This window comes from Embiotoca jacksoni, unplaced genomic scaffold (assembly GCF_022577435.1).
Source record: "Embiotoca jacksoni isolate LCO1_2020_lvr unplaced genomic scaffold, fEmbJac1.0.p SCAF_111, whole genome shotgun sequence".
NCBI classification, from domain to species: Eukaryota; Metazoa; Chordata; class Actinopteri; family Embiotocidae; genus Embiotoca; species Embiotoca jacksoni.
Genome location: NW_027185243.1, coordinates 500,130 through 527,629, shown reverse-complemented (window position 1 = coordinate 527,629; position 27,500 = coordinate 500,130). Strand labels below are relative to the sequence as shown.

Here is a 27,500-nt window from a genome sequence, read left to right as displayed (position 1 = left end):
ATGGCAAACACCCTAACAAGTAATTAAAGTCCACAGCTTTCTACCCACAATATAAAACAGTGCTATAATGAAAGTAATGTAATTATGAATATTACTGTTATTATTGTTCATTCAGCCTTATGGTCAGTGCATTGGCTGAACTGGAGCAGCATGTATTGTTTACAGCGTGACCTAACTCCGCCTCCCAACGCTCTGGTTCCCGACGTCATTACGTATTCCCGTCTGGGCCAATGAGAGCGCAGGAGGGCGTAGCGCGGTCTCGCGCCGGGTGAGAGGGATTGACAGCTGCAGGTCTCGAGCTGATCCGCCGGTTGAGTCTCAGCGGGACGGAGACATGGCGGCGGCGGCCTGCGGCCACCACGGCGCCGCTGGAGCGGCCGCCGTTAGCGGCAAGAAACTGCATAGTAATCGGGACTACAGCCGGAGGAACCGGGAGAACTCTCGCCGGAGACAAGCCGCTCTTTTGTTTCTCAGTAACATCTCCCTGGACGGGCGGCCGGTCCACAGCGATTCAGCCGAGGACGGAGGAAGCCGCCGCCGCAAGGACACCGACTTGGAGGGGACCGACCCTGCGGCGGCAGCAGCGGCCGGTCTGTGCCCGGAGCCGGGGAACAACAGCAGCTACGGGACCTTCGCTGGTCTGTCAGCGTCCGTGAGCTGCGGGAATGTCCCTCCTTCCTCGGGTCCGCGGACAGGAGTCCTCGCCGTGCCGCCTATTCTCGTCCTGCCGTCGGACACCGGCTCCAACGACGTGCGGAGCGCCGAGGTGCTGCTCGGGCGCCGCAGAGGCTCGTTCCCTTCGCCGGGGAGCTGCAACCTGCTCTCGCCGTCGCCGTCCAACACCAGCCTGCTGCCGTCGCCGCTCGGACCGCGGAAGTCCTCCACGCTGCTGTCGGTCCACAGCTGCAACTCGGTGTCTTCGGAGCCGCGACACAGGTGAGAAACACGGCTGCGGTGGTGCTCCGGTAGTCGCGAGGGACATTTGAGCCACTTACAGGGTTGAATTTGCGGTTTTTCTGTCGCCTTGAAACTAAACCTGGAAGTTCAGATGGACCGCTGGAGTCCACTCTCATTCACCTACCGGCGGTTCGGGTCTGACTGGCTGGTTGTTGGTCCTCGGAGATGCAGATGTCCCAGAGGGTTTAAAGAGCTGGTCCTCGGGGATCTTCTGCCTGGAGCTGGAAGTGAGCTCACAACAACATATTGTAAATTTAATGACAAAAAACAGTTGAATCAGGAAGTGCTGGTGTGGATTATTTAAAGTTCAGGACCAGTTTTAGTCTCTTAGTTGTTCATGTGATCTTCTCTGTTTACTTGTTATAAAATTCCTCACTTGAGTATTTTTTAAAGACATTTATCACCTTTGAAAACTTTTGTGTTTTGTTCTCTTGGGTTTTTGTAGAAAACCTTCAAAATAGTTGAAAGACTTTTAAATTGTAGTTCTGGTTGAATTATTATTTTTTTTTTTTAATAATGTCCAGGACAATATGCACCAATTATTAACTGTTTGTACTCATTGCAAAGTTGACTTTAAAAAGTTTTCTTCTAGCTGTCCTCTAAATTCATTTTAATCTACTAACCAACATTAAAATAGCGTCAGTGCTCAATGAGGAAGTTGGGCTGAATATTAGGTTTCGAATCAACACAAAATATTCCTTTTTTTTAACCTTTTGTGTGTTAAATTTATGAAGTAGATCAAACATCATGAGGTCACCTGGCCACAGGTTTATTCTCTGCCTTGTTAATGACTTGGTATTGGCTGCATTACGCAATGTAATCGGAAAACATGTTTTTAAAAGCAGTAACCGGCTGGAGGAAGTGAAGCCAGGAACGGTTAAAAACCACTAACAGATAACATGAAGCTGTTTTCTGTGGCACAGAAACCCCCCCGACCATTTTCTGACGTTAGTTCACTGCTGTAGGACACGTTTACATTTCCACTGCTGAACGAGAGAGAAATCAGACTTGTGCACAGAAACGGATGAAATCAGGCCTGAAAAGAGAGATGCAGCAGCAGGAGGAGAAGAAGATGGATATGTTGCTGTAAAGTGTGTGAATGTGGTTTGTGAGTGACAGCGTGTGCAGATGGATGGATCGGCTTCGTCATCACGTTGGCAGCATATCAAACCCGGAGAGATGAACGACGCTTAACCTCTTTACACCCAACAACAGGCCGGGAAGATAAAACGGATAAAAGCTCATCAGTCAGCTGCTGCACGGCTGATTTTATGTTTTATTTACCGTGACGCTGCTCAGACACTAATTCACTATAAGATATGGAACTGACACACTTATGATCAGTAGATTACGCAATGAGGATAAGAACATGTTGAATTTACAAAGCTCAGTTTTCCTCTATGTGGTTGTTAGTATTGTCTGCATGGTTTTCCATTTTGTTTATCAAGTTAGTTGGTTTCTTTGAAGTGTCAGAAAATACTAAAAAAAACAGCTGACAGTTTTGTGACGTTTTGAAATGGCTTGGTTTGTCCACACGAAGCTCCAAACCTCAAAGATATTACATTCTCAGTGATTCAGAAGCATATCCTCACATTTGAGAAGCTGAATTTTATGTAAAATATAGCATTCATTATGAAATGGCCCCACAATTGGAGCTTGTAAAATATTGGCTTTTCGGCTAATAATTCAGTTGCAAATGTAAAAACTCGAAGACTCCTACTAACCTTTGTTTTTATCAGTGAATAATCAAGTGATGATTTCTTCGTTTAAAGTGTCTGAAAAAAAACACAATTTCCCAAAGCCCAAGTTTATTGTTTCTACTTTTGGGCTGCAACCAATGATTTAAAAAAAAATGTTAGATCATCAAAACATTTGATCAACTAATCAATAAACGGACTAACTGAGTTTCATATAATCGTCTTAACATGATTCCACAAAATAAGCAAACTTTTTTTTAAAGAGGACCACTTTGATTTGTGTTTGTTAGGATTTATTGATATTTACTGAGCATGACGTTTTACAGAAGAAAAATGAAGTCAAAACAGTTTGTGGACAAAAATATGTTTGAGCGACACTTTAATTACTGCAAACATATTTCTTTAGTTTCTTGTTATTGTCAGAAATATGAAGATATCAGTGTGTTTGTAAGAAGTTGATATGAACCAATAACACCAGTTTGAAGATTCTCAGATATTCAACATATACTATAATTAAATCCCTGATGTTGATGTGATATCATCAAGCTGTGGTTTCTGTTGTAGAGCAATGCCCCCCCCCCCCCGCCCCCCCAACGGTGCTGCAAAGCACTTTGCTGGTTACAGTAATGACGTCTCTTGGTTATTGCAGTCATTATTTATTAATGTTGGGTTTTTTTGCACTTGAGCAGTAAGAACCCAGTTTTCCATGGAAGTCATTCAACTTTAAATCTGCTTCTTAAAGGAGGAAAAAGTTGTTCTGGAGGTTTTTACGCTCAAACAGTTTCCTGTGTTCGCTGAATTTAAATCCGGCCTTCGTCTCTTCACCTCCACACACTTCTCGGTTCGATGACGTCGGCCGTCGTCGGATACGATCGGCCGTCTCTTCTGTTCGTCCGTTGGTATGGAGGGTCGATGTGTGTGATGTCCAGCCAGATCGAACCAGCTGGCCGACGGGAGGGAGGACACTCGGCTGCTGGGGCACACTTTAAACTTTATTTGGAGAGCACTTTCTAAACTCCTGTTACAAAGTGCTTCACATAAAATAAACCATTAAAACAAAACAACAAGTGAATTCTAACAAGCCTTCAACAACACAACGATCGTATGAACCAACCATAAAAACAAATTAAAACGCTACAAAAGAAATACGTTGATCACTGAAATCAGCAAAGAAGAGATTTAAAAGATGTCACCGACTCTTCGATAGATTAAGACCTGCCGAGAAAGATGAAACCACTAAATATTACACTGGAATGTCTTTTTCACACTTTTAAAGATGAGTTATTTTTTTGAATATCGTCGACCTGCTTGTCAGGAATTAACTCTGAACAGTCGGATTGTCTGCATGTGAATTAAATGCAAATCATAGCAACCCGGAAAATGACCTGCGTTATCCTGCTCTTCCTCCGACCTGCATCGAGATGCATTTTGCAGCTGTGACAGGAGGATTACAACTGAATTGTGAAGCCAGTGAAGATTCTCACCTTCATATCTTTTTAACAGCCGTAAACGACCTCTAACGCGCTGCAGACACGGTGACGTGTTGCACCAAATATTAAGTGTAGTTTGTTTTCTGGGGCTTCTTCGGTCCCGGGACAATGTGCAGCTCTTCAGGGTCAGTTTCACCGTCTGAATCTGAAGGAGCTCACGTCCTTACGAGTGAGCTCACAGCTTCGGTTATCGCTTTTGACAAGAACTCAAAAAGGATCACCGAAGCCGGAGGCCGATGTGCTTTGAAAGCGGCGCTAACACTCGCATACATCTCCAACCGGCTGCTCCACCGCTAACTTCACTCTGACCGTCATCGTCTTTCTCCTCCGTCTGGATGCAGTGACAGTCGTGAGGTCGGTGACGCTCGCTTGCTTTGCACGCTGCACTTCTTTTATCAACAGTCCTCATCTATTGCTTTTGTGGAAACTAGCTTGTTAGTTAGCCTTGAAATGATGCGTGGCCCACAGACTGGATATAAAACTACAGACTGGATATAAAACTACAGGCTGGATATAAAACTACAGACTGGATATAAAACTACAGACTGGATATAAAACTACAGACTGGATATAAAACTACAGACTGGATATAAAACTACAGACTGGATATAAAACTACAGACTGGATATAAAACTACAGACTGGATATAAAACTACAGACTGGATATAAAAGAGTTCGTAGCTTCAGGTCTGTAAAATGGTTCTGATCCAGAAGTGTCTTCAGCTGCAATACCAGCGAGTGCCACTAGAGGTCGGCTCCAAAAAGCCTCCGGCTCCATAGACTCCCATTCAACTTCTCTCATCAAATCCAAAGTGAATAAAATGTGTCCATCAGTTATCTCGGTGTTGTTAGCTAAAGTCACTCCTTCTTATTAGTTTTCTGGAGGTCCATCTGAAAATAATCCCTCATTCATTAGAAAAGAAGATTCAAGAAGACCTGTTTTTGGGGGCGTGTCTGTTTGATTGACAGGCCTGTGGTGCAGTCAGGTTACAGCTATCGGTGGGCGGGACGTAGTATCGTCAGGTTTCCGATCAGATCGGTCAGATCCACCGCTGGCTCCTCCCCCAGCTCGTCCAAATATGGTCACTTCCTGCTTAGCAAAGATGGTGACGGACAAAATTCAAACTTCGTGCATAAAACAGACTCACTAGAGATCTACACACCAACTGAAGTAGCAGGAAACTTCTCAAAGTTGTTCTTTGATACACATGCTAGTGATTGCTTCATTTCGGTTCATCCTGGTGTTTGAAGTGTACTTTAATGACTTCGGGGCATTTCAGTGTCTTTAGATGTACATATTGTTGAGAGGACAACAAGTAACCTCAGCTGGACCCTGCTCTTTCTAGGACGTCTAAATTTGTAGCATCTCTAAATATCTCAGCTTGCACATCTTTTGTTTTGGAAAATGGAGTTTCTTATCAAGTACGTAGAGGATTTTAATGCAGGAAAACAACAATAAAAATACCCTGAAAACCTCCTGGATCTCCTCATTTCTCTGGTGACTACAGCTGTGGTGTCACAGTATGAATACTACCGATGGATTTTCTGCTGACTGGTACAGGAAGGAACACAACAGGAATGCTGTGTTTTTAAATCCGACTGTATTTTAACTCGAGTACATCAGATACGATGTGCAGCACTTGGATAAAAAACATGGCCACAGTTCGTGTTATTCACTGATATCCAGCGAGGCTCAGAGGAAGTCTGATGCAGCGTTAACATTTATGAGCCTAAAACGCTTTGAAGGACAGAGACAAACACACACACACACACACACACACACACACACACACACACACACACACACACACACACACACACACACACGTTTTTGCTGTATTCAGTACAAAAACCTAATGATGTAACTCCTGCTCCAACCTTCTCCTCGTCTTACCTTCCCTCTTAAACTGAATCACAGCTCCTTAAATATCTCCTCATGGTGAAGGTCTGGTCCTCAGAAAGATGGAGGAGCAGAGCTTTGGAAGTCATTGTGGTGTGTGTGTGTGTGTGTGTGTGTGTGTGTGTGTGTGTGTGTGTGTGTGTGTGTGTGTGTGTGTGTATATGTGTGTGTGTGTGTGTGTGTGTGTGTGTGTGTGTGTGTGTGTGTGTGTGTGTGTGTGTGTGTGTGTGTGTGTGTGTGTGTGTGATGCTTTGTTTCCAGCGGATGTTAAGAGTTTTCTGTCAACGTGAACTTGGCTGGCCGTCAGTTTGGTTTGCGTTTGTTTGGAGTGCAATGATGCAGCTGTTTTACACCTGAACCAGAGTGTCTGCTTGGTCCTTTGTGTTCATAGGTTCATTGACTGCGCTCCTTTTTCCAAGATTAAAATTTGTTCCCTCCTTTTGGACCTGGCATTGCTTTGCCATCAAAAAATTAAGGGTAGCGGCCTGTCATGACTACAGACTGGATATAAAACTACAGACTGGATATAAAAGAGTTCGTAGCTTCAGGTCTGTAAAATGGTTCTGATCCAGAAGTGTCTTCAGCTGCAATACCAGCGAGTGCCACTAGAGGTCGGCTCCAAAAAGCCTCCGGCTCCATAGACTCCCATTCAACTTCTCTCATCAAATCCAAAGTGAATAAAATGTGTCCATCAGTTATCTCGGTGTTGTTAGCTAAAGTCACTCCTTCTTATTAGTTTTCTGGAGGCCCATCTGAAAATAATCCCTCATTCATTAGAAAAGAAGATTCAAGAAGACCTGTTTTTGGGGGCGTGTCTGTTTGATTGACAGGCCTGTGGTCCAGTCAGGTTACATCCACAATACAACCCAAAGTTTGGTTGGAGATTTGGGTGTGTCGAGCTCGTATCAAGTAAAGTAGCCTGAAGCAGCGATGAGTATCAGGCAGCAGAGGCTCCGGCCTGAGTGTCTCTCTCAATCACACTTATTATTAATATTTGATTTCATATTGAGAAACGGTTCTGACGTTTAACTCCTGCCCTCCTGTCCCGACAACCTGCTGATGATTTAGGTTGATGCATTGCAGACAGACTGCCTCCACTCCTCAAAGTCCTGAGTGATCAACTCGTGTGTAAACGGCATTAATCTCTATTTATAGGAGTCACCAAACTGGCCAGGTCACTCAGGAATTTCCCACAATGCACGTGGCTCGGTTTGTCTCCACCGTACACTGCTTTCCTGAGATACTTCACAGGATTTCTACTGTCCTCATGCACACAGAAAAACAAAATGACAAATACCTACATTTTATTATTTTAAATTTATATTAATTGCGGTATTATATGAACGTATTTATTTAAAGAGCGTGAATGTTGTTTAAGCTGTAACTAAACTGAGGCGAATATCAGGGATTAATATCAGATCTCTGTTTGAAGTGACTCAACTCGTAAGAATCAAGGGTCACAAATCGTTTGGGACACTCGGGCCAGAGACGAATGTTCTTCCCTCTCGGGGATAATGTGCCGTGTCGCTTTCTCTTTGTTTAATTTGGTGATAATGTGAACGATAAAAAAAAAGAAAAAGAAGGTTGTTTAATCTGCGACTGACGCAGCTGGCTGAAACACTACGACTCTATTGACCTGCCTACGAGCCAGGTGAGGACGACCCAGTCAGGTCTGTTTGGCTGGATTTCCTCTCTGGAGTGATTCAGGTTTTCCCAGAATAACCTCACGGCTCCGCACAGACTAAAAAAAAAGGGTTGTCCCTGTTTTAAATTGGGATTTGGTGTTTCCCCCTGATGACATCAGCCCAAGAGGACTCTCAGGGTTTACCGTATATGTAACATAAGTTTCAGGATCTACACATCAGCGTCCATCTGGGACTCAGTCAGAGCAGTTCACAGCTGACAAAAAGAAAGAGGCCTGCACGATAAGCTTCTCAGGAAAACACCCAACCAATGAGAAACTGAAGCACCGTTCAGACCGGCACAGTTTTTACAAGGAAAGCTGTGATGTGGTTGTAATTAGGAGAACATCCTCAAAAATGTAATCCTGTCCTTATTACCCACATCTTTAATTTCCACTGACAGGGAGCTCCCCCCTGAGTTTTAGACTTCATCGTTTTCTTGCCCTGAAACACCAGTAAAAATTAAAACTGCAAGCAGAGCTATGCAGGCCCTTGCACCTGCTAGCAGGGGGAGCTACGACTACAACTGAATATAACCATGCAGATGTCTTTAGGGCGAGACTTTCATCGAACATGAAAAGTTTGAGGAAGATCAGGCAATGGACCTTCAAATCAGCAACTAACGGCGAAATGGTGAAAATGGCCGCCACGGACACAACGTTCGACGAAAACACATTATTTTTTAAAACTTTTCACCCCAAAGGACTTAAAACTGCACCGACCAAATTTGAAGTCGGTCCGACAAAATCTGTAGGAGGAGTTTGTTAAAGTACAACACGTGCAAATCACCAAAATAGCCACTAAATTCAAAATGATGGCCTTCCTGTCGAGTTGAGGTCGGGGTGCCTGGAGACTTTTTTGTAGATGTCGGTATGATACACATGTCCACCGAATTTCATTCATGTACGTGAAAGCAGCATTGAAATCTCACTTCTAGGGGGCGCTAGCGAGCCATGTTATGAAACCCATGGCCAAAAACCTATAGAATACTTCAACTTTGAGCTGATTTTTTGTTTAAAGTTTGACGAGTCTTTGAGCCTGTTAAAGCTGCCAAAAACGCATTTTCCAGAACTATAATAATCATCATTTACTTGCATTATAATAACAATACCGATGTTTTTGTTTTGAGTTACTTTTTACTTTGAAAGGCACTTTTACAGTCGTTCCCTAAACCCCCAGATCAAAAAGGTCATATTCAGGACAGTTTTGGGGTTTGAGGCGTTGACCATAATCCTCTAAATTGCACTTGAATGCACAAACAAACTGTGTTTTGTTCTCGTTCTTTTTTTTCATGTGCATCTGTTTCATGGTTTTATGGATCCCTCCCTTGTTTTCTTTCCCAGCAGAGTAAACAGTTGTCAGGTTTGATTGTTCAAACCGGACCTGCCTCGTTAATCCGTTTAGTTTCCTCTGCTGAAACCGAAACAGTCTGTCCAAGGTCGATTCACAACTTTAAAGACTGCAGCTGCTTCAAAATGTGTATTTGTTGTTGAAAATTGTATCATTTCCATGTTAACACAGCCTTGAATCTCCGGCTGTCAGCTCGAGTCACACAAGATATTTGGTTTCCTGAAGTAGGAACTCTGTATCTGTGTTTTTAATCATGAACAGACAGATCTATATTGTTCTGGGAGTTTCTGTTGGAGTTCAATCTTTTTCTCACACACACACACACACACACAGATGATGTCAGATGTGTGTGTGTGTGTGTGTGTGTGTGTGTGTGTGTGTGTGTGTGTGTGTGTGTGTGTGTTTGTGTGTGTGTGTGTGTGTGTGTGTGTGTGTGTGTGTGTGTGTGTGTGTGTGTGTGTGTGTGTGTGTGTGTGTGTGTGTGTGTGTGTGTGTGTGTGTGTGTGTGTGTGTGTCTGTGTGTGTGTGTGTGTGTGTGTGTGTGTGTGTGTGTGTGTGTTTTGTGTGTGTGTGTTTTGTGTGTGTGTGTGTGTGTGTGTGTGTGTGTGTGTGTTTTGTCTGAACACGTTTGCCTCTCCAGTGAAAACAACAGCTAAGCCCCGCCCCCTCCACACCCTGGCTTTGTGTTCGGCCTTCACGACTCTCCTGCAGGCCGTTTGCTCGTGAAGAAAAGGAGGTTGCGTTTTCTAGTGGCGCTCGGTGGTACTGCAGCTTCAGGCTTACGTTCTTTTATATACAGTGAAAGGTTTTTGCTTCATTTGACGGAGTTCATGCGACACCACGTCTCTTCTCCCACCAGCCACTCGACATTCAATATCTATTCAAAACATGTGACATCATGATTGGCACCAAGAAAAGAGAGATTTAACTTCCAAAGTTACAGTTGAAAAAAAGCACAAATATAATTGCCTCGGCTAGTTTGAACTCAACTTTATGTTGGTGCTCGTAGTTTTAATCTGTGGAAACGTTTTCACGTTTCTAAACACAATGTTCACATTGAAAAATGAGTCTCACTTTCCGTCGTTGACTTCCTTTGATCAGACGGTTAGAGAACCGAAAATCAGAGTCGCCGCTACGGAAACCCTGTTTTTTATTTCTGGCAGATCAGTCGGTAAACCGTGTGAGTTAATGCTAGTTGTTAGCTTTGGGATGCTAGTGAACAGCGAAGTCGGTTAACTTTCCGGCGGGTTGCTGAGGCGGCCGTGTGGAATAGTTCGGTGAGCGGGCGAGCTGTCGTGTCGACGTCCCGTCGGACCATCGCAGGATAAACAGTCGCTGACTTTTACAGCTGACACCTGGAAGGGTGGACGGAAACCTTCTGACAGGCTAACGTGAGTTTTTAAACGTCTCGCTGTCGGTATGAACCAGATCTTCCCGTGAGCTTTTTCTGCATGCGTGTGGTGGCGTGTGCTCACCACGGGGCTCCTCCCACTCCTATCACACATCCAGTCTGCTCTGTTTCAACCCTGCAGGCTGATAAAGGCTCATCCTCCCTCCATACGGCTCCTCTGCAGCACGTCATTACAACCTTATTGATAAAGCTCGGTCTCCAGGCACAACCCGGCTTCACACCAGTGTGTTTACGTACTCTAATAAATCCACGACAGCTCGATTGAATTCATTTGGTTCTGAATGAAAACAACACATCAGAGCTGGATTATAAATTCCTTGGTTGGTGACGTGCACGTTTGACAGTAAACATTCAGCAAAACCTCTTTAACCGGACATCACAAAAGAAAAACATTAATATAATGGAAACTGTATACGACACTCACTGCAGCGTTTCCCCTCCTGTTGTCTCGGGAGAAACAAACAAACAAACAACCAACGTACTCACAGAACTGCAGTTACGTCCAGTAACCACTGCTGAACCCCGTGAGGACGCTAATGCCTGCAGCTCTGCTACCGATCAAGCTAGCAGCGAGTGCTGATCTGTGATTGGATGACGTATATTTCAGTCTCTCACCAACAGATAACGGGACAGCCTGAGATAAGCAACTTAAAATGTCCCACAAATGTCCTTAAAAGAAAACAGCTTTTCAATGAGTTTCCTGAATCTGGACCGAATGCAGAGAACAAACAAGCAGAAAACACTCAGGGATAAGAAACGAGGGAGGATTTATTTATTTATTTAGTTATTTATTTATTGGTAAATCGGCAGAAGGAGAAGCAGGAGGAGGAGTCTGTTAATCTGGTGATGTAAGACACACAACAGGCCAGCTGGTGTGTGTGTGTGTGTGTGTGTGTGTGTGTGTGTGTGTGTGTGTGTGTGTGTGTGTGTGTGTGTGTGTGTGTGTGTGTGAAGATTTAGGCTGCACAACATTTAATCTATGGTTGTCGGTTGGTGTGTACGTGAGTGTGTGTTTAGGATTTAGAATGGGGGTATTTAAGTAAAGCTGCACGTGTGTGTGTGTGTGTGTGTGTGTGTGTGTGTGTGTTAGAGATTTGAAAGCCTGTGATCCATCTCACACTCACCAGTATTAAGACTGTCGATGTGTCTCCATGTTTACAGTCAGATCTTATTTTAGTCTTTTGTTTCCTGCCAGATTCAAAGCAGGTTAATGAGGGATTATTTTCTAATGAATGAGGGATTATTTTCAGATGGACCTCCAGAAAACTAATAAGAAGGAGTGACTTTAGCTAACAACACCGAGATAACTGATGGACACATTTTATTCACTTTGGATTTGATGAGAGAAGTTGAATGGGAGTCTATGGAGCCGGAGGCTTTTTGGAGCCGACCTCTAGTGGCACTCGCTGGTATTGCAGCTGAAGACACTTCTGGATCAGAACCATTTTACAGACCTGGAATGTACGTCTGCTTTTATACAGTCTGTGGTAGCAAAGTGCATCTCTGAATGTCAGCAGTGAAGCTAAGAAGTCAAATAAAATAATTTAATAAAGTGAAGTAATTTTAGATTGAAAATTAAAACAGTGATATGCGGAGCTTGGCGTGCTGCACGTCGGGCCGCCGGCTCCCCGACGTGCAGCACGCCAAGCTCCGCATATTCCCGCTTGCAGTTTAAATTTTTTTCTCGATCTCGTTCTTTATTCTTCTTTAAAAGAAAAAGCCTTTTTTTGGCGGCTTTAACATCTTCAAAAACTCATGAAAGTTGGTGCCTGACGCAAGTTTCCTGAGGTTTGGAGCATCGTTTGACCTTAAACATCAATTTCCTGTCACGGCGAAACATCAGACTTAGCCGCATCGCCCTGGCTATATAAATACTATATACTCTATACAAAAATGTTTTTTTTGTTGTTGTAATTATTATATTTTGGACAACATACTTTGGATAACTTTTTGGAGTATGACCTTTTTCTGAACCGACATGCATGTCTCAAGTTACTTCTCATTGTGAGGCAACTCTAACCAGTGCACAATTTTTGTTTGAGTTTTGTATTGTTGTTGACCTTTGGTTTGGTATTAGTTGGACTGCATGTACAAACCTGAACCTGTGCGGCTAGAGTAATTCATCTTAGGAGGTCTCTCCCTCTGTGAACCACGTGGCTTACCCTTAGAGGGATTCACTCTCCGTGAACTGTGCACCATCTGGCTTATTGAGGGGACTCGCCCTCTGTAAACCATGAACCTCGTGTGATACCTGAGCGGGGCTCGAACCCGTGTTCATGAGGTCGTTTCCAGGCCGTAGACCATCTTCGGCGCAAGAGAATGAATCGCAGCAGGAGAAAGAGTTTCACGGAGTTCACTCAGAGCTAAGGGTTAACCCTAACCCTAACCTTAAGGGTTAACCCTAACCCTAACCTTAAGGGTTAACCCTAACCGACAGTCTGATTAAATCAACAGGTTTCTACTCTAACAGGATTCTACTTCACCAAGGTTGTTATTAATGGTTCTGATTCCACCTGTTAATGGTGATTCAACTTTTAGTGAATTTGAAATGTTTGGAGAATTTGAAAAAGTTTTGCATCCACTACACATTACAGGAAGATATTTAATATCACTGCAGACCCCCTTGAAAACACGTATATCTACTATCCAAAGAATGTCTGCGGCAATTTGGTCGCATTTGAGTGAATATTTATGGATGGTGGAGTTATAGGTTGCAGTGAGCCAAAGATTTATCACAATGCTGTCTAACTCCTGGTAAGATAGATGGTGCAGTCATTAGTGCTGCTGCCTCTCAGCTAGAAGGTTTGGGGTTCGATCCCCCCTTAGCCATGGACTTAAAAAAAAAATCATCAGTCATTTTTGACTTTGAAAATGAGGCTAATTTTTTGAACATGCTATAGCATGACTTTTGGGTCACTTTTTGGCCGCCACACCACGGGCACACCGATGGACGAAAACAAATTATTTTGATAACTTTTAATTCCAAACATGTTCAGAGTTCACAGACTAGATTTCAAGTCGGTCCGACAAAATCTGAAGGAGGAGTTCGTTAAAGTACAACATGTGTGAACCGCCAAAAATGGCGACTAAATAAAAAATGGCGGACTTCCTGTTGAGTTGACGTAATGGTGCAGTGTAACTTTCTTGTAAATCTCAGTGTGATACACGTCCACCAAATTTGGTGCATGGAGGTAAATGGAGCTGCCGGGGCATCTCTTTAGTGGGTGCTAGCGAGCCATTTGGCCACGCCCACTCGCAATTCCACTAACATATGAAATTTTTCGCCGTGAGAGACGGGTGTACCAACTTTCACGAGTTTTTGAAATTGATAAAGCCTCCAAAAATGCAGTTGTTTACGGAGAATCATAATAATCGCTTGAATAAGAAAAGGGCTTTCTCACCATCGGTGCTCAGGCCCTAACAAAATAGACATTCAAAAGTCCAGTTTTTTCCATGTTGCAGTAATCTAATCTCTGGAATTAATGACCACCACCCTTCTTAGGCTTGTGTACATTTTAATTGCATTGTTTAGCAGTCGATGAGCGCGTCGCCACGGAAACCAGATGGAGCAGAACAATGAAGCGTTTGTGGGGCTGGTTGCGTCCCGCTGATACGAGACGCCTCTAACAAGGTCAGCGATGGTGCATGAATACTGAAAATAGGACTACTTCCAAAAAAATGACTTTTTTCCAAAATCAAACTGAACAACAAACATCTGCACAAAACGGGACACGCACACATACAGGGCAGTCGGAGGGTGAATATCATGGCAGGTTTGGAAACGGGTTTGACGTGACAGCTCATATTTCAAGCTGTCACTCGGATTATATAACTTGATTTTATTCTTGCAGACATTTTCACTTTGTATAAAAACTCACATTCCCACTGACTGGATGTGAGGAAGAAACATTTTGTTAGCTTGTTTATTAAGATACAATCAGAGCAAATATCATTTATGCTCGAAGGTGAATCGGGACAAAACAGCAGCAAAAAGGATTTCATTGTTTGAGAGTTGTTCTGCCTCTGAAAAAGACTGAAAAGAAAATATTCTGTATTAGTTTTTGGTAGAAACAGATGTGAAGGTAGCAGTTGTTAAAATGTGATGCCTCTCATGAACTCAAACAGATATTTCTGGAGCTCTATAAAGGAGGGAAAGATATAAAGGCCATAAAAAAATAGTGATGAGCTGAAAGATCAGATCAGAAGATTATAGCTGCTTTTCAGACTTCCTGGATAATCTGACATTTTCTTTGTAGCGCTGTGACAGACTCATCAATTTCTGCCGTCTGGTCACACACACACACACACACACACACACACACACACACACACACAGAGAAGCAGATGGAGGCATGAGTGTGATGTTGGTATTGAACTTGGGTTTTTATAGTTTTTAATTTCATTGGTCAGTCAGTGTCCTTATTCAGAGCCCCAAATAACTCTATAACAACATTTCTATGACTTGTTGTCACATTTGATCCACATGTTGAAATGTAAATGTGTTTGGCTCTTCAAGACACATCTAAGATTTATTCCTTCCATGTGGAACAACGTCAGCAAGCAGTCAACGAAGTGACCGAGAAATTAGAGTGAAATGAGCCGTCTGCAGGAGCTTTTCACCACAGAGTCAGTAGTTGGACAGAAAAACCAGCAGAATGATATTTAATAACATGCGATGCTTCCTACACACTTATGAAGGCGGGGCGCCCAGGAATAATGACAAATTAGAATTTTTAAATCTGGACATGCGTTTCCTTCGGGGGGGCGGGGGGCCGGGAGGTCCCAGTCGAAGGCAGGAGGTGTTCAGATGTGTAAATGTTACACAACATGAGGAGCTCTCAGACACTTTCATTTTGTCAAAGTCGCTCTCAGAGGAGAAAAAAAAAGGGAGAAATGTTTAATAAAAAACAATCAAATTCATAATAAATCACATTTTAATATGATAAGCAACAGAGCTACAGTAGAAACAGCAGTTGGACAGGAAGTGTGAGAGAGAAACTAAAGTCGAGAACTGACATCAGGCCAAAAATAGTGCAGAGAAAAAAAACATCCAACAAACGTGGTTTAATATTATTTTAAGATGACATCGTTCTGACTATGTTTGCTGCTTTATTTCAGGATGAAACAACAGCAGCTATTATTAGTGTGACTGATGTTCATGACTCAAACTAAATAAAGAGACTGAGTGGCTCGGACCATCCGTCATAATGCTGCCTGCTAATAAACAAACACAAAAATGTTGTATTCGTATTTTTTTTTTTTTTTTATCATCATTTTGTCACAAGAATTTTACACTAAACATAAAGTCTCTACAGAATTTGTCAGCTGAAATTTTAAAACAAGTACAGAATAACAAACTTTGAAGTTGTGGCTGTTTGTATTTCTTTTCATTGTAAAATCAGCAGTCGGTGTTTAGTTTGCTTTTCACGTCGCTGAGTTCTGGTTCGTTTTGGCTGGTTGACCTTTAGTTTGATGGCTACAAATATTTACAGAATAACGTCACGTTTTATCTGAAAATCTCCAAGTATAAAAGTAGTTTATCGGCATGGTCTCCTGGTTTGATATCAAATTACCAGAGTTAGTGCAGCTCACCTTAAAGCTTCAGGTATACGTCTTTATCTGAACACCCATCTTCCTCATCCTCATCCTCACCACCACCACCAGCAGCAGGGGAATTACCACACTGGAGTTCTTTCCGTTCCCACAGAACAGGAAGTTTCCACAACATCCCGGAGAGATGAATCCGACCGGGTTCTCATGGAAATGTGGCGGCCGGTCAGACTGTTGTGATAATGAGGCTGCAGATCCACGACTCAGATACAGCGACGGATTTAGAAACAGACTGTGAGAGCGTCGGCTATCTCGCTCTCTGCAGATATAGTTGATGTTTGTGACTTCAGCATTTTTTTATTTTTCCTCACAGAAGCCTTCAAGCTGAGAAAATAATTTGAAAGATAACCAGCAGGACTGTTTATCAAGCAGTGAAACATTCACCAGGATGAAACCGCTCTGTTCAATGTCAGTCACACTGCTGAAAAACGTTATGATAATAACTGTTTGCAGGTTTATTTTTTATTTTTCTGTGGTCCATCTAAACCGGTTGTTAAATCCTAATTATTATTTGTAGCTGCCCGTCATGAGATGAGTTCCTTACTGTCACTGAACAACCCTTCCTCTGACTGGGTGTCCACCTCAGCACTTCTTTGGCTGCAGACCAAAATATGTTTGTGTCAAAAGCTGTCAAGTATAAAAAGTTGGCAGATTTGGGTTTTTTCTTTCAGTGTTCTTGATAAATAATTAAGCCAATTTTGCCGAAAGGTTCTTCGGCCAAAGTTTTCTAGTAATTGATGTCGTTTTAAACATCTTTTTTGAGAACTTTGGCATCTTTTATTTAATGAAAACACAGATTAGTAGAGAAACACGTTTCCTCAAAGTGAGCTACAGAATCAGCAGCAGCCTCAGAGAACATCCAGCTGTACTTCTGAGCTATATAAGCACATAAGAAATAATTGAGCCCATAATGGTTGCAAAAAAACCCAAAGATACTTGTTTTATTCCCACACATTGAAAACATTCCACAACATTCCAGAATGCTGCCGTGACGACGGTTCCCATGGAAATGGACCGCTGAGAAGCTTTCCATCATGTGACCGCGGTTACAGTAAATACCAAAGATAGAAACGCAGAAGAATCGTTTTGGTTGAATGATGTCCGACATCTTTAAATTTGTATTTACATCAACATGGTCAGCAGGAGAATCTACATTCTCCAGAGACGAGTTAAAAACAACGTGCGGTTGTTACTGCTCAGCTGACATTCACACTAAATATGAAATATACACTATGTGTAATAAGGTAACATCTACCTGGCCAGCTTATTGGCCGAACTTCTCTCCAAATCAGTGGACGGAGGCCTCAGCGATATTGCCCTAAAAATAATATCGCTATGTTGTTTTAGGCTATATCACGATAAACAATATATATCGTGATATTTTGAAATATTCTCTTAAAGCACTGCAGAAATGCTCAATTTAACCCCTTTAATGCATTAAAATAACACCAGTGTGATGATTGTGTTCATCCCTGCAACACGTCTGCACTCAAACATTCTTGTCTGTGTTCATTAGTAGTTTCTATTGGAACCATTTTAAACTTGCACGCAAAAATAAAAAAAATAGAATTTGGTTGGGTCAGGGAAATATCAATACCAATACCACTTATCTATACGGATACTTATTGATCCTCTTATTGTTGGTACACAAAATAAAATAAAGACATAACATAAAGAGTAAACCATTTTTGTACTGTTACTTTTTTTTGGCTGAAATAATACAAATTGCTTCTTGAGTTTCCTCCATATACATTAAGTGAGGAACAGGGATTTGAATGACTACTTATTGATCCAACACTCCAATGACACTCTAATTGGTTCTTTGGGTTTTTTAGGAGAAAGAAACAGCACATCATGTTCTGTGTATAATTTAACAGTCTTGAGTAGCAAACTGCTGCAGCATTATTTCAAACAGGAGTATTTCTTGTAGAGCCGTGATACATGGATTATATTCGATATACCCCCCACCCCCATAGGGGACGTATCACCGGGAGCAGAGACTCAATGAGCTCATCTGGTTTCATTTTGGACGTTGGGCCGAAGCGGTCACCGGCGGTGCCGGGTCCAGTCTTTAATAAAAACAGCCTGTAAACTAACTTCTAACATCTTGTAAAAAGCTTTTACCTTCATGTCCAGATATGTCTGAGGAGACTAGAACCTGACAACCTTTACTGGGTTTGTCACAGACTCACCGAATGTAAAAGATCCTCCGCCCAGACGGAGGCTGGTGCCGTGCTGCTGGAACAAAGCAGCCGGCAGCCCGTCACATGGTCCCTGCGTGGAGGCCAGCAACTTTAAATATCTCATAAATTGCTCTTTTTGAATGAGATCTTATTTCATTCATACATTTTCGTTCACTTGGACAGAAAGAATTTCAAAAAAAAGAAAATTAATCGGATTTGAAATGACAGAAGGCAAAATATCTTGTTAAAGCCTCGAATGCGACGTGACTGAATGAAGGGAAAACAAATATGTAACTACCCAGATGTCACTACTGCATCACACACACACACACACACACACACACACACACACACACACACACACACACACACACACACACACACACACACAGGGACTCTCATCTAAGTCAAACATGTAGTCAGACAGTGATAACAGTGATTTAAACACCATGTGCTGTGGAATCAGCAGGTCAGCCAGAAAAAACAATAACAGATGCTCTGTGTGTGTGTGTGTGTGTGTGTGTGTGTGTGTGTGTGTGTGTGTCTGTGTGTGTGTGTGTGTGTGTGTGTGTGTGTGTGTGTGTGTGTGTGTGTGTGTGAGTGTCTGTGTGTGTGTGTGTGTGTGTGTGTGTGTGTGTGTGTGTGTGTGTGTGTGTGTGTGTGAGTGTCTGTGTGTGTGTGTGTGTGTGTGTGTGTGTGTGTGTGTGTTCCCAGTTGTGTAACCGTTATGTCTCCCAGCAGAAGGTCTTCCCTCTGCATGCAGCTCTAATCTGGATGTGTATGAAATGATCTGTCATGTCATATTGTCGTATATTTAGATTTCTAGCATTAATATTGTGATATAAAACTGAATATTTGGAGTTGTGTCACATATTGTGCCTATATATTCTATATTTAGGTTTTCATACCTGTTTTATGGTGTTATTCCATTTTTTTATGATTTTGTTTCCAAAAAATAAAAATCACAGTGTAACTTTGTAACTAAAATTAGACACTAATATGACAGCATAGATGAAATAAGTGTATCCTTGTCTGTAGTGAAGAGTTATATAAATACTGTAGTCAGTCAGCCAGGGTCCTTTACGTTTTTGGGCAATTTAAGAAATCTCTTTATTGGCCAGTTTATTCAAAGAAAATGCAGCTGAATGGGATTCTTCTACTGGCTTTGTGTTTTAGTTGTTTTTTTAATTTAGAAGAAAAACATACAAAATATGAAAGAGATCTCACAGAAATGGTTTCTGCAGTATATAAGAAACATCTGAGTTTGTGTTGTGAATGTACTTTTGCACTAAATGTGCTGAAGGGTGAGTGTGGAGAATGAGCTGCATGAGATTATGTACGTGTCCCAGATAAACGTGAGCGTATGGAAATGCAGGCTGTGCAAAATATGCAGTTTTAGTTTGTGAAGTAAGTGTGTGTGTGTGTGTGTGTGTGTGTGTGTGTGTGTGTGTGTGTGTGTGTGTGTGTGTGTGTGTGTGTGTAAATGCTGATGTCAGTTATGTTACGTAACTGCTGTGATGTCACTGAGCTGAGCTCCTCGGCCTGCTTTCAGTTCGAGGTCTGTTGTTTTAATTCCAGAGGTCGACACAACCTGCCTCATAACCTGACCTCCAGGACACACAGAGGTCAGTTTTGGCGTATCAAATCAGGAGGTTTCTTGTATCGCTTGGGAACAGATGTATGAGAAATAAAAAAGAAATGTTTTGTGTTTCCCAAAAATCCTGCTTTTATCTTGAACATTGTTCTTCTAATTTGTAGAAACTTTGTGTATTGATGTTAAAGAAGCTTCGGTTAAAGGTCATCCGATGACTAATGAGGAAGTTCTGAACTTCCTGAAGGAGAAGATACTGCCGTGGTTTCATGGTTTCATGTTGTCGTGGTGTCATGTTGCCATGGTTTCGTGGTGTCATGTTGCCGTGGTGTCATGTTGCCGTGGTTTCATGTTGCCGTGGTTTCATGGTGTCATGTTGCCGTGGTTTCGTGGTGTCATGTTGCCATGGTTTCATGGTGTCATGTTGCCATGGTTTCGTGGTGTCATGTTGCCGTGGTGTCATGTTGCCGTGGTTTCATGTTGCCGTGGTTTCATGGTGTCATGTTGCCGTGGTTTCATGTTGCCGTGGTTTCATGTTGCCATGTTTTCATGCCGCCATGGTTTCGTTCCAGCAACAGTCGTAGACGGCGTCATTACGTCTTCGGTTGTCGGGTCTATCTGCAACACCATCCGTCCCATTCCTCGGGACACCTCGGGAGAATGTTCTTCATATTTGGCACAAACGTTCACTTGGCCCCGACGATGAAGCGAGTGGATTTCGGTGGTCGAAAGTCTCGCAAAACGTGTTCACGGGATTCATATGCTAATTATGATAAAAACTTCACACAGTTGTCAAAGAGGATCAAATGAGGACGTGATGACATTTGACACCTGAAAGACAAGAAAACGTTCATTAATTATTATGTCATTATTTAACGCCACAACAGGAACAGACTGACCAGATACTGAGTTGGTGACACCAATCTTTGGGCGTCCACCTTGAAAATGTGATCTGTGTGTGAAGCATCCACATTTTAGAATTTGTAGTTTCTTGGCAGCGACATCCACATTTGAAGCATCATCTGCTGTCATGGCAACAACTTTGTGTCCAATCACAATCAGCTTTATTGGTCGCAGGGTGTCCTACGTACATGAGCGCTACAGCTTGACTTGGATTGTTGATGCCTCTCTACGAACAGCTGGAGCGTCTTTTGTGTGCCTTACTGCCCGGGTGTCACAGGAAGAGGCTCCCGCAGCAGCCACATGAGATCTGACGAAAGCCAGAAGGCTCACGGACGGTGCAACACACAAAACACCACAACAGTGTACTGCGACTGTGTGTCACGGGAATGCTAACATGTACACACAGTCCTTATGAGTGCATCCATACTTCCACTGAGCTCACAAGACAGCTTGGGCCTTGAAGCTCCCACTTCATATTTGTCCTCCAACATGGATGTAAACTGACTCTTGAACCGAGGTGTTAATTCTAGTTGCTACTTTTTTTAAGGTAATTTTGATGTTTTTAAATTGTGAGTCTACAGTGTATGATCGACCTCTGAAGCGGAGAATGTTTCTGCTGGCAGACTTATTCATGATTTTCTGAATGAACTGAGAGCATTTCTCCTGATTAATATTGATGTCCGTCTGTCTGTCCCCATCGGCAGGAGTCGTAACCTCTCCGGTGGTTCTCCCAGACCTCGACACACCAAGAAGATCCACTTCATCAAAAACATGAAGCAGTACGACACCAGAGGCAGCAGGTGGGACACTAACCTTTCACTTTCCTTAGAAAAGATGTCTGAAACATTAAGATTTACATTTAATATTGAAGAGTAAAAACAGTCAAATATAAAATCTAATTCATTCCTGTTTCCTGTCTGGTACGATCAATAAATACGTTTTGGGTTTAACCTTTAAATTTCATTTTTTTACGTATGCTTTAGATATTCATGTTTCATGAGTTTTATTTTTTATTTCATTTTGAGTCGAATAATATATTAAGTTTTAAAATAGCCTTCGTCGTTCCGCTGCTCAAATCTCCGTCTAGGTGTGGACGGTGTTTACCTGCATGTCGATCCCTCCTGATCACGGCGCCACCACCAGGTCAGAGTGGTGCGCTGCAGGTGTGGGAAATGTGAACCCAGCTGTTTGGTTCTGCTGCAGCCGGACGGGAACCGAGCTGTTTGGTTCTTCTTCAGCTGGACAGGAACCCAGCTGTTTGGTTCTGCTGCAGCCAGACAGGAACCCAGCTGTTTGGTTCTTCTTCAGCTGGACAGGAACCCAGCTGTTTGGTTCTGCTGCAGCCAGACAGGAACCCAGCTGTTTGGTTCTTCTTCAGCTGGACAGGAACCCAGCTGTTTGGTTCTGCTGCAGCCGGACGGGAACCGAGCTGTTTGGTTCTTCTTCAGCTGGACGGGAACCCAGCTGTTTGGTTCTGCTGCAGCCAGACAGGAACCCAGCTGTTTGGTTCTTCTTCAGCTGGACAGGAACCCAGCTGTTTGGTTCTGCTGCAGCCGGACGGGAACCGAGCTGTTTGGTTCTTCTTCAGCTGGACGGGAACCCAGCTGTTTGGTTCTGCTGCAGCCAGACAGGAACCCAGCTGTTTGGTTCTTCTTCAGCTGGACAGGAACCCAGCTGTTTGGTTCTGCTGCAGCCGGACGGGAACTGAGCAGAACGTCCTTCAGTTTGCTGTTCTTCTACTGGATTCTATTCTCGTCCTTCCTTCCCGGCTCAGTGTATAAATTAGACCTCTGGGTCAAAGACATACGGGCCGCTCATCAGATGATAAAAATAATAGACCGACAGGTGATTGTTTCTAAAATAGATCCAGCTCACAGCACCACAGCTGTTTGTAATTCAGTCGCCATGTCGTCACTTAAACAGGAAAGTAAATGTCAGCGTTTTCCTTCCTCAGGATCTTTCTGTTGAGTCGCAGGAGATTTGAAATGGTTCCACGTGCGGTCGCTTCCAGCTGTTTCCAGTTTCATAGTAAAAGCAGAGTTCGGGTTATTCAAGGAAAGCTTTTCAAATCTTTCATGGGACCTCTGAAGCATTTTGCATCACCATTATAATTAAAAATACACCAAAAAGATTTCAGACGTAAAGTTGTTCTAATTATCCTTCACTGCTATATTTTTTACTCGTTGACAGATTATGTGGGCCAAAAGCGTTCATGCACTTTTTATAAATGACGACCGTATAGAAATTGTCAAACCATCACAGAATATATTTTTGCAGATTTTGACTTTGTGCCATTTGGTTTCCAATACATTCATTTGCATGTTTGTTAATGGTGGAAATATGGACTTCATTTATTGAGGCCTGATAAATGTGATGGAATCTCATTTGAGCTGCTTTTATAGATGTGTGATCTTCTCCAATGACATTTGTTTGTCTAGTCGTTGATAATATAATATATATATATATATAATATATATAATATAATAAAGTGTATAAAAGTGTATAAAATCCACAAAAAAAAATAGTCTTGAACAATTTCCAAACATGTTCATCAATCTAAGTGCTGCCACAGTAATTTATTTTTCTTAAATTAAAAGCACAATGATGTTTTTAGTTTTATTTAAGACACTTCATCTTGACGACACAATTCTGCTCTTCTGCAGTTTTATAAATAATTGTCATCTGCACATATTTGTCACCTTTCAGCTTTCAGATAGATCATGAATACAGAAGTAAAAGAGCAAAGGACCTAATCTGAAATCTTTTCAAGCTGTGATTTTGCACAATTTGAACGCACTGCTGATAATAATGATAATAATATGATAATAAACTTTATTTGTAGCGCACCTTTCTTTCAGGAAATGCAACTCAAAGTGTTTTACAGCAAGAAAAGGACATGCAGAGTTTCACACAAAAACAGATTCAAAGGAACGTAAAAACAAAAGAAACAAAATTCAGATCAAATTAAACAAAACACATTAAGTTAAATATAGAGAAAGAAAGAGAGCTTCAGGCGTAGCTCGAAATTGTACAAAACATTAACGATGTTTGACTTTTTGTCATTAATTCCTGTTATTTTAATTCTCGTTATTATTATTGTAATTAGTTTGTTTTGAATGATAAATCGCTTTTTAAACCAGTTTTACTTCTGGAGATGTTCTTTACAGCCACAAGGTGAGATTCTTTATTCTGTATTGATTCTAGGATTCAAATCTATTGATTTATTTATCCAGCAGGATCCTCATTAAAACAGGTGCTCCATATTTGACCGGGATCCTGTCATACGTATATAAATAACCAAATAGTTTGGATTAATATCCTTTCTGCTTCATACGTTTGTCTCAGTGTGTCTTTCTAAACACAGTAGAGTACATCCGCCTCCACGACATGAAGGGCTGAAGCCTGATGTCGGAGAATCCAGATTAAATCACGTATCCTACAAAATACATAGAAAACACAGTGGCCATATTGAAAGTGTTTTCCAGGACTCCTCAGTCAATTCTTGTTAATCATATCATATTTTTGTTGACGTGTTTGTGGCTTGTTTTTGTCGTGTTTTGCTGTCTTTCTAGCAGAAGACTAAAAACCCTAAGAGAAATAAATGTGTAAATATTAGAACATGTTGATTTTATAATAGGTTTTGGGGTTTTCTCCTTTTAAATAATATTGTTTAATCCAGATTTGGGAGATGAACTGCTCTCTGACCGTAGTCTCATTTCAATGCTGACTGGCTGTAGTTTAGTTTAAAGGTTCCTTCACCGGATCTCTGACCGGTCAGGGAACGTTTGTCAAGGACACACAAGGTCGATGACTTCAGGTCTCCCATCAGCTGAGGTGTGTGTGTGTGTGTGTGTGTGTGTGTGTGTGTGTGTGTGTGTGTGTGTGTGTGTGTGTGTGTGTGTGTGTGTGAGAATCATCTTCCAGTCTCTTTGGTTCTCGAGCCGAAGGTAAATGAGGGTAAACATTGTTCCTCTGGAGGAACCAGGCGAGCTCTGCGGTCTCCGCTGCACTCGGGATCATCCTCTGGAGGAGCTGCAATAAAAACACACACGTGCTCTGTTGGAGTGAAAGCGTTGCAGCGTGTCATCGTCAGGCAGAGTGGAGGGTAAAGACGCTGGTGGAAACCTCAGCGTGTGTTCGTAGGTGGAAGAAGAGAAACATTTCTATCTGCTGAGGAGCAACACGTTCCTAGAAACAACACGTTTTAATATTTAAAGTGATAGTTTCCTTGTGATCCTGTAGCTTCATGTGTGAAGGTCACAGACTGGATATAAAAGTGGACGTAGCTGGAAGTGACCATATTTGGACGAGTGTTGGGAGCGAGTGGTGAAAATAATAAATGTTTTCTAATAAAAAACGGGATTATTTTCAGATGGACCTCCAGAAAACTAATAAGAAGGAGTGACTTTAGCTAACAACACCGAGATAACTGATGGACACATTTTATTCACTTTGGATTTGATGAGAGAAGTTGAATGGGAGTCTATGGAGCCGGAGGCTTTTTGGAGCCGACCTCTAGTGGCACTCGCTGGTATTGCAGCTGAAGACACTTCTGGATCAGAACCATTTTACAGACCTGAAGCTACGAACTCTTTTTCTATGTTTTGATGTCACTGCTGATGTGTGTTTCTTTGTGTTTTAGGATCGTGCTCATCTGTGCTAAGAGGTCTCTGTGTGCTGCCTTCTCTATTCTACCCTACGGAGAGAGCTTCTACCTCAGGTGATCAACACACACACACACACACACACACACACACACACACACACACACACACACACACTCTCACACACACACACACACACACACACACACACACACACACACACACACACACACACTCTCACACACACTCACACTCACACTCACACGTTTTACCTCAGTGAGACAGGAGAAGAGGGGAAGGATGTATGTGGTTTACTCTGAGAAGTTGAGAGTTGCATGAAAAGGACATGAGGAGGAGGAGGAGAGGGATGATTTTTTTCCCATGTGCCTCGGCGCCCCCTGGTTTAACCTCAGGCTGCTGATGACACACACAGTAACCCTGACATAATCACACACTCACACGCACACACACACACACACGCACACACACACACACACACACACACACACACACACACACACACACACACACACACACACACACACACACACACACACACACACACACACACACATCTCGTAGCTGATGCTACTGTGAAAGTTAAGGGGAGCCTGTGGTTGTGGTGACCTTCGACCTTTCAGTTTTTGTCCTGACAAAAGACAAATCAAGGAAATATTTCGTGGAATAATTGATTATGAAAATAATTATTAGTTGTGTATCTTCTGGGGACAATAATTCAATTGTAATCAGCCAGTTAGATTTTCATTTTTCATATTTGCTGTACAAGTACAAGTATGATGATGTTAAAGAAAAATTCAGGAAGTTACTAAAATAACTATTAAACTGTCTTTAATTAACATTCCCGTAAGTAAAAGCTTCTCCGAAGGGTTTTCAATGAGATTCAATGAGAGTTAAATTCCCACAGAACTGCTGCACCTTTTTAAGGGAACTTTAATCTCACATCTCTTCTTCCTGCAGTGACCCGATGTTGAACCACCCCAGGAGGAGGCACTCCTCAGGGAACATCTCCGCCACCCTGGAGATGCTGCCGGGGCTCGAGGGTTTCCAGCTGGAGACGTATGGCAGGGTAGATATCACACATATAATAAATACTTTTATGATTTATCTCCACCCTTTGTCATCATCATCATCATCACCTCCTCTCTGTGTCAGTCGGTGTCGTACGGCCAGTTCCTGTACCCCACCAACGCTCTGGTACGGCAGAAGCCGTCGTCCACCAGCGACCTGACGCTGCAGATCCCCGCGTCCAGGAGCACCCACAGCATGCCGGGCCGGAGCTGCCCGCCCAGCCGACTCAACAGCGCCGTGGGACTGGACCTGGGTAAGAAGTGTTGGACTCTTCCAGCCCCCTGAGTGGTGTCTTCAGGATGGGGAGGGAAGCCTTCAGAGTCAATATAATGTTAATGTCCTGCTGGCTTCTGCTCATAAAAATGTCTTTCCCTTCAACACGAAGGAAACACATTTAACATGATGGATACTAATATCACTATTTTTCTGACTTTGGTGGAAGTAGATGCCGAAAACAAACCTTGAACTTCTGGTTTTACGATCTGATTTCTGAATGAATTCTGTACACTGGATATAAAAGAGTTCGTAGCTTCAGGTCTGTAAAATGGTTCCGATCCAGAAGTGTCTTCAGCTGCAATACCAGCGAGTGTATATACATATACATACACATATATATGTATATATATATATACACATATAAAACACGAGTTGTTGTTTCTGCTGATGGACGGCCGCGCTGCACCAACGAGGACGAAGAGCACCGCCAGCAAGAAGAGATTTAATCACTGAGATTAAAACAAGGAAAGACATTAATCCCACAGTCAACATCCCTGTCAGGCCTTAAGGAAACACACAAAGGTCACACAAAGGTCACACAAAGGTCACACAAAGGTCACACAAAGAGAACTCCACAGAGACAAACAGACCTACAATGAGGCTAAGAAATAAGAAGCTAGTTTTCCCTGTTTTCCTTCTTAAAGCTTTCTGCTGAGGCGAGCCAATGTTTCCACGAACCACTGAAACTGTAGTTTCCATGTGTATCCGTCCAAACCCTCATAGATATTTAACTCACAGTGACCTTGACCCTTGACCT

The 27,500-nt window shown here is 42.5% G+C and overlaps 1 protein-coding gene across 2 annotated transcripts in view; it reads left to right on the top strand.

Moving 5' to 3' along the window:
- The first annotated feature begins 231 nt into the window (after window positions 1-231).
- cables2b (Cdk5 and Abl enzyme substrate 2b) overlaps window positions 232-27,500 on the top strand; it is a 31,637-nt gene continuing 4,368 nt past the window's right edge. For both annotated transcript variants that reach the window (XM_069143596.1, XM_069143595.1), the window contains exons 1-5: window positions 232-936; window positions 21,479-21,574; window positions 25,417-25,494; window positions 26,357-26,465; window positions 26,552-26,720. In XM_069143596.1, the coding sequence (XP_068999697.1) occupies window positions 335-936; window positions 21,479-21,574; window positions 25,417-25,494; window positions 26,357-26,465; window positions 26,552-26,720 (1,054 nt within the window). In that variant the 5' untranslated portion in view covers window positions 232-334. The remainder of the gene's footprint in view (window positions 937-21,478; window positions 21,575-25,416; window positions 25,495-26,356; window positions 26,466-26,551; window positions 26,721-27,500) is intronic.